At 35.0% G+C, this 8,059-nt stretch overlaps 1 protein-coding gene across 1 annotated transcript; it reads right to left on the bottom strand.

Annotated features, from left to right (window-relative positions):
* Nucleotides 1–3,418: 3,418 nt before the first annotated feature.
* LOC118053205 (guanylate kinase 2) lies at nt 3,419–7,341 on the bottom strand. The gene is made up of 11 exons (XM_035064383.2): nt 7,073–7,341; nt 6,507–6,540; nt 6,237–6,341; nt 6,053–6,129; nt 5,826–5,955; nt 5,157–5,519; nt 4,590–4,711; nt 4,376–4,511; nt 4,242–4,287; nt 4,049–4,154; nt 3,419–3,960 (listed from the first exon to the last, which is right to left on the bottom strand). Exons 2-11 carry the CDS (start codon nt 6,507–6,509, stop codon nt 3,843–3,845), a joined length of 1,206 nt encoding a protein of 401 aa, XP_034920274.1. The 5' UTR covers nt 6,510–6,540; nt 7,073–7,341; the 3' UTR covers nt 3,419–3,842.
* Nucleotides 7,342–8,059: the final 718 nt, after the last annotated feature.

Here is an 8,059-nt window from a genome sequence, read left to right as displayed (position 1 = left end):
TCTATTTCAGAATATTAATTGCATTTATACAACTAGTAGTTGCTCCCCATTCCAATTCGACTTGTAACGTACTCTTAAAAAACAAAAACAAAAGGAGCAAAAAGGCTGTCATATTTGCAATCCTTCTTCGCATTGTGTTCTCTTTCTATGCTGTAGCTAAGCCCATCAAGAATGTCCCATGCGATCTTGGGAAATTGGGTGGTTGAAGTAGTAAATTCTTAATTATATTTGCAATGCATCCTGGGCCTCTCATGGAAAACTCAAATGGCCCATCAAAGCCAGCAGATCATACAATCAACACAACATTCAGTAGAATCTGTTCTGAACGGGAGAGGATCGAGGGCCCGAAAAGAAATTGCCCAACAATCCTGGAGATTATCACCATCTTGCCGCGCCCTCGTGCTGGTCCCTCCAGGAGAAAGAAAGAAAAAAATAAAAAATTGAGAGGTATAGTTTAATTAGTTAAATTTTAAATTTATTTTTAAAAAATTATTAATTTAAATTTTAGAAACCTGAATTATTAGAAATTTAAGTACAGATTCAGTTGAAGTACCGTCCTTTAACATGGAACAGGAACAGGAACACCTCATCATCCCACAATATTTGGTTGGCATGTTTATGGACCCAATACGTGGAACAAATCAAACCTCAAGAAGTTTCTAGTTTTTGTTGTGTTTTCGAAAATATCTAGTGATCATATAAATCTTAAAGCATGCATTTCATAAGAAGCTTCTTCACATGGCTTGCCCCACTAGGCCAGACCAGCAAATCAATGACTGGCAGAGCCACCGACGAGCCCTGGGACCATGACGACCTCCAACAGAAACATAACGAGTGTAGCTTCATGTCTTTGTCGCAGCACAGTTAAGATCCGAACTAAGGCCTGCCATCCGCCGGACTTCTGGTGACCCCGCCATGTTAAGCCAATTTGACCTGTCCTTTTAGCGCTCACTCTGTGTCGATATCCATTTGTACAGATATCTTTGAAGAATAGCTTGTAATAAACCTGAATCATCTGTTATTCTCCCTTGAGGGATCCTTCGTTGTCATGACAAATTGATAAGCCCACTTACCTGGAACAAAACACTACTTAACTGCTTCTGTTCATTTCTAATGGCACCCACAGTTCCAAAGGCACGGTCCTGATTTCTTGTCTGTACAATCCACCGTTAGTTTCACTTGGATCGACTCGGCCATCGTGAAAAAACCGGGAGGTTAATTTAGTAAGATTTCAGTTGTTTTCTGTATAGTATGGTGTGATCTATGTTTTATTTGAATTATAAATCTAAAAATATTTAATCAATCAACATATATCACAGTTTATTAAAAATTCTCTTTCAAAACTTTAATTAAAAAAATTATAATTTATAATTTTTTTATCGCAACTGCAAAAGTTATGGGAGAAAAGGACCATTATGGCCTTTGATAACAGGATTTGGGATTTAATTTATTACCATATAGTCTAGGATTATAAAAAAGAAATAGCTGTAAGAATAAAAAAATCTTACATGGTCTCACATTCCAATTAAAGTTAATCTTTCATGCGAATCGATAGATTCTTTTCATCAATTTGGTAAAAGATAGAGGGGAATCTTTCAGTTGCAAACCTTGTACCATGTAATAATTCTAAGAATGGATACCCTTGCTGGTGGATTTAAATTGTTCCTAATTCTAAGAAAGAATTGTTCTTGATTCTAACCTTCTGGTCATGGTGTGGAGCCAAGTTTTCAAAATGGAAATGTTCTTTATTACTTTATGATCGCTGTGTGATAACTTTATCGAGTTGGTATGGAGCCACTGGCTCGTGAAAATTCAAGGATTCCTACCTAAAAAAGGTTAAAGTCAGCTGCTAATTCCTCCAACACGTTCCCTAATCTCTTCCCCTCTCTTAAAATAGTTGGTCACGATTGACCTTTTCCAAGTCTCTTAACAGTCAGATTATCTTCCGATTATCCACACAAGGTTTTTTTTTTTCAATTAGATTTTAATCAGGTCATCCATCTCCGAATTGTTACATTTGTAAAGAATTCTTTTCTTACATTTTTTTTTTAAATTGAACTTGAGATGATGAAAGTGTAGAAATTGATCTGAAAGTTATTCCAAAGGCACAATAAAATTTCCTTATAATAAGAAGTAATTAAAAAATACTAAGAACTCAGTGTTTCCCTGTATATACAAACACATGATATTATGGATTGTTATAATGAAATTATAATTTTGACTACCCTACAAAAAAAAATCATTAGATTAGCTATTAGAGTTAAAATAATGTTCAAAAATGATTCATCATTCATTATGAGATTGATTGGAGGGAAGTATGTGTTTTTTCACTTTTTTATCACAATATAATTACTAAATTACCTTTAAAAGATGGATTTAATTAACTGGATTCTATTAGATTTTTTGTATTTTACTTTTCTAAATTACAATAAAATTACTAAATTACATCTAAAAGCAAAATTTCTTTAACTTGCTTCTAGGATTTATATTTTTATTATCGTTTTTTGTTACAATCAACTTGGCTAATAAGTAATTTTATATTTTAATAAATATAATATTATTAAAAAAAAATGGTTTACGCACATGGATTTTTCTCGCGCTCTTTGGGCAAATACATGCGGCTTTGCCTGATAGAAAAACAACAGCTTCCAGTATAACATTGAATTGTTTAGGCAGCCCCTCCATTACAAGGCGGCGTTACCTGGATTCCATTTTATTTTTTTACTTTTTAAGAAAATACGGGTGTTGCCCATAGCTTATGATACCTATCTAGTTGGTCACTAGAAGTTATGGTAGGAAGCACAATATCTAGATCATTTTGGACCGCACCTTAAACCAAATAAATAAATAAATCAGCTGCAGTGATTCTTCTAGCAAAAGATGAACATAATTTGATAATCATATACCAACTGGGAATACCGGATTGGTAAACCCATAAACAATCAAGCGTAGCATCTGAATCTGTGAAATGTTTCTGTTACCAAAACTACTTTAGAACCATTCCTTGTTTTCTGCTATTTTGAATTGCAAGCGGAAAGGGTCAGGTCTAGACCATATAGTAAAAATAGGAATATTCCGCCTCAATTGTCTGCCAGTCTTTAATTGAAAACGACAAAAGCAAGTGATGTCAAGTGGCATAGCCACCAGGCCAATCACAGGTTGCCTATTGTTAGTCAACTTGTAGTGAATTCTTCACGAGATCTGGATTCATAAGCATCTTCCAGCCCTTCTTCTTCACGCAAACGCAATCTTGAAAAGGTCCCATGAAAAGACACAAGCCTTTTCCAAAAGGCAGAGCTTTTAATAAGTATTAAAATTGCGAATTTGATGAGCATACTTGACCATATGCTCAAAAGATGACAGATGGACGCGTCTAATGTAGACTTGATACATAAAACCAATGAAAACCCACTTCACCTTAAACAAAAAAAAGGGTGTTCTTTCAACCTATGTAGTGTAAGAAACTTGTACAAATATGGATTGGCACTGACATAGCTATTACCAACTCAAAATCTCAAATCTGCTTTCCTCGGGGAAAACTAGTCATGTTATACCAATATGATAGCGAATACGCACATTTTTGCCGACAAATCATAAATCATCTCACTGGCCGTAAAGGGAATAGTAATTGATTAACTGTTCAAACATTAATCCCAAGTCGTCGCCGTTCAAAAACAAGTAAAGAATGGGGAAAAAAAATGGAGGATGTCAAGGTATGGGATTATTGCGGAAATCATGTCTAGAGCTTTGTGACCATTCACTTTCTTAAGAATATAAAGCAAAGACGACTCGAAATTTTTGAACATTGTGAAACCATGTTAGTATCAATGAGGCTGGACTCATTAGCTTGGTTGATTGATCCCATTCAAGCCATCTGAAAACGAGTCAATGGCGTACACGTCAAGCCCTCTTGTCCGTCCAGGAGCTCCTCCCTTGAGTGAGGATACATCCAAAACTATCCTGCTTAGCCCAAGTCACGGTAGTTGCAAGTCAATAACCAAAGCAGTTGAAATTAAAAATGTTGAAGAAGAAAGATGATGGAACTTACAAGTTCTTTGATGCTTTCTTTAGTTCCGGTGTTCCACAGTTTATGATAATCTTGTTATCCATTTTTGAAACGGAATGGTCTGTAGGCAGATCAATCCCTTGGGGTGCTGGATTGACAGCAAGATATTAGCTACAATTTCCAAGACATTAAAAACTTGCGATGTCACGGATTTTCTTTATGATGGATATCTTACCTGATCTCTGCGTAGCTGCAGCAGCTCCATCTAGCCCAAGGAGTTTCTGCACCAAATCAGAGAACACTACCCTGAATATAAAGCATTCGGAAGTAAACTCCACATGGATGCAATGCCAAGCAGCACAGTATTACCTTAAGGCTCTCATAACACTCATTCAGATTATCATTATACAAGATATGATCAAAGATGCCCGATGAATTTCCTTGCTCCATCTCTGTTTTTGCATTTCGGAGTCGCTTAAGAATCTGCTCTTCTGTCTCAGTGCCTCTGTTGATCAGATTCAAGTTAGAACAAGTGCAGGAAAATACAAGAACGGTTAGGAGTTGATGTGAACTTCTGACTCACCTTGAACGCAGGCGTGTCTCAAGCTCCTCCATTGAGGGGGGACAGATAAAGATGAAAATTGCTTCCAGGGAACTAGCCTTCACAGATCTTGCCCCTTGAACATCTATGTCAAGAATGCATCTCTGCAGCCCAAATGAAATACTTTATAAATAAGCTTCTCAGAAACACATTTCAATTTTGCAGATGAAAGTAATTTGATTTAAGTTGAGGTATTTCTTGTTAGAAAAGGTCCTTTATATGGCTTCTTAAAACATTCAGCAAAAGCAATATTCCAGATTCACTATCATTTCTTGGTTGGTCCAGTACCTAAATACCATATGCATTAAGCCCCCCCAAATAAATAAATAAATAAATAAAAAGAATCTGCTTTCTGGTCAGAAGAGTGTGATACCATCAGCAGGATTAATCATTCCCGAGTTTCAGTAGGGTTCACCAAAGTTGGATATTGCCCATGGTTAATAATATCCAGAAAACTCAAGCAATCAATAACCTACAACCATTTATCATGGCTCCTACAACATATTTTATTTCATGAAGATTTATACATGGAGAAACAGAAATATTCACCTTCCCCGCATCTGTTACCACCTCAACAGCTTCAATACTGGTCCCATACAGATTTCCATGAACAGAAGCATACTCAAGGAATTTCCCATCTTTTATCTCTTTCTCCATAATACTTCGCTCAGTGAAATGGTAATGAACCCCATCCTTCTCCATGCATCTTGGTGCACGGGTTGTGTGGCTTACAGAAAAACCAAACATAGATGGGAATTCCTTCATGAGCATGGATATTAATGTTCCCTTGCCCACTCCAGAAGGACCACTTATGACAACTGGCTTCTCAGCATAACCCCTTGCTCCCTTACTCCAGGCAACAACATCAGTCCCCTGAATTTTTTTCTGCCCCCTAACAAACTGAGTATCCACCTGCCAAAATTAAAACAAATTAGTCATCTGAAGCAAACGCAATTAGGAATCATGAAAAAGTTGCATTCAATGTATTGACAGTGTTTATCCATCTAGGTTCCACACCACGTGCAAATCAAACATATTGTATCCCAAATAGAATTCAAGATCAGTTTAGTTCACAGTTTTGGAGAGTGATGAAAATGTTATGAGGGTTGTTGTTGATCATTTTGGTGCTTCTTTTTTGTGACTTCAGAAGCTGTTGGGAACATAACAAAATCTTAATATTTACCTGGATGAATCTCAAGAAGTTTGGGAAATACCAACCTCAAGGAACCAAATGCAGTCATCTGGGGTGGAACCCTTCTTAACTATCAAGATACGATCATCATTCAACGATACAGCTGAGAGGCCTTTGCAGGTGTTAGGTTTTGTTCCCAGCACGATAGGAGTTACCCTGAAAAAGGTGAAAAATTCTATCACAATAAGCAATCCCAACTCTAAACTAGAACCCCGAAGAAGTAACGCTCACTAAGGCAGAGTTATCAGCTCACCAATTGCCAGTAGGATTGTCAAAAATTTGAACTTCAACAGATAATGTGGACTCATCATTTTCACCACCAATCACAAACTGCCCAAAAAAATTCCCGATCAGCTAGATCATTAACCGGATTAACCACAACAGGGAATAAGGTTTGTTTTAGATGAGAGTCAAATCAAAGCAACAAGCTCACTTACAGTTTTATCCCCGATGGTTGTGGTGGTCTTGCAGCCTTTGGATTTTGAGCCAAATCCATCCTGATTCTGCAGAAGATTATCAACAACGAAAGCTGGGGCTTCTCCCTGATGAACAAAACCGAATTAAAAAAAACAAAGATCACAAAAAAGCAATCAAATGAATCCACATTCCCAGGTTACTAAATAATAGCATTGCCTCATGTTGTTTTACATCTCCTTCGACCAATTCTAACCCAGTAGAACATAAAAATTAAATACATAAAAGCTCACCATGGAGAAACTATGTCTCCAATGCAAGATCCTCCTGATCAATAAACATGGAAAGATAAGAGATCAAATAAAAAAAGATGCATATTTCTTGATCTAGCATTAGAAGTCTTAAAGGCACATAAAAAAAAAAAAAAAAAAAAAAAAAAAAAAAAACCAAAAAAATACAAGGCAAGCAGCAAAAGATTGAGCAAAAAATCCAAACTTGAAAACAGCAAAAACAAAACTAATACCAAAAATAAAAACCCAGATGTAATTTAGCAATCCCAATGCCATAGCAAAATTTAAACAAATCATTCAAATTAATTTAAAAAAAAACCATCTAAAACCCCATATCTAGAAAAAATAAAAACGAAACAGCTACAAACAATTAAGACAGGAAAAGGGTCAATGACATCAACACTAGAGGAAAACAAACAAAAATCACTAGTAAATTCAAAACCTCCTCAGTACAGCAAAAATCTGCGGATCAAGCCATTGACATGGGCTACAAAACCCAAAGAAGCAAAAGCAAAAAATAGTCTAAAACAAATAAAAAACCATAAAAGGATTGAGACCCATGATTATACCTGTGTGTATAAGCAGAAAAAATTCAGCAAGAAACAATCCTTTGAATGTCAAGCTGGTTATATTTGTCAAGGAGGTCAAGTTTTGTTCTTTATGAAGGGTATAAGGAAGGCTTTTTTTGTCAGAGAAGAACGAGCTTAGGAATAAAAGAAGAAGCTGGAAGACAATTTGCATTTGCGGACGCTGGTGTTCATATTTGTAGGCGGTCGAGGAGAGAAAGAAAGGTTTAGAGAGAGAGAGAGGGGTGGTGGCTTAGAGGTCGCATTCAATTCACGAAACCACGAGACCGGCTCTTATTTTCTTGACTCCTTTTGGAATGAAATGTAAGGTCCCTATGAAGCTTCTTTTTTTAGTTTTATTTATTTTATTATTTTACCTCTTTTCCTTTCTTTTATTTATTTATTTGAGTTCTTCAAATGTAAAAAAAACAATCAAATATAGGGGCTAAAATCGAAACTAGCACCGACTTTTGAGGTTGTGGTAGGTTGGGTAATTTGTAGAAGTGGCGCTGATTTTGTTTGTATTTTGAGTTTTGGTTAGATTTAAAAAAAAAATTTAATTAGTCTTTTGAGAGTGTTTTAAAAAAAATAATTTTTTTTTTATTTTAAATTAAATTTTTTTAGTATTTTCAAACTATTTTTTATGTATTAATATTAAAAATAAAGTTTAAAAAATAAAAAATATATTATTATATATATTTTTTAAGTGAATTTTTTTTTTAAAAAAATAATCATTACCATAACAACAAAACAAATTTAAAAAGCTTAAATTTTATCCTCTTTGTATCATGGCTTTTAAAAATTAGATTTTGTACGTTTAAACTGAATTAATAGAATATTTTTGTTTCAAAATTTCCCCTTAAATCCAAAATAATAGTTTTGGTTCCATGTGGGTTTGGTAGAATATTATATGAGGTATTAATGGGTATTGATCCAAAAATTCAAAATTCAAGATCGTTATATAAAAAATATAAACAAAAAGAATAAATA

This window comes from Populus alba, chromosome 6, assembly GCF_005239225.2.
Source record: "Populus alba chromosome 6, ASM523922v2, whole genome shotgun sequence".
Classification (NCBI taxonomy): domain Eukaryota; kingdom Viridiplantae; phylum Streptophyta; class Magnoliopsida; order Malpighiales; family Salicaceae; genus Populus; species Populus alba.
Note: the sequence above shows the minus strand (reverse complement) of the source record. Positions and strands in the feature narration are given on the sequence as shown.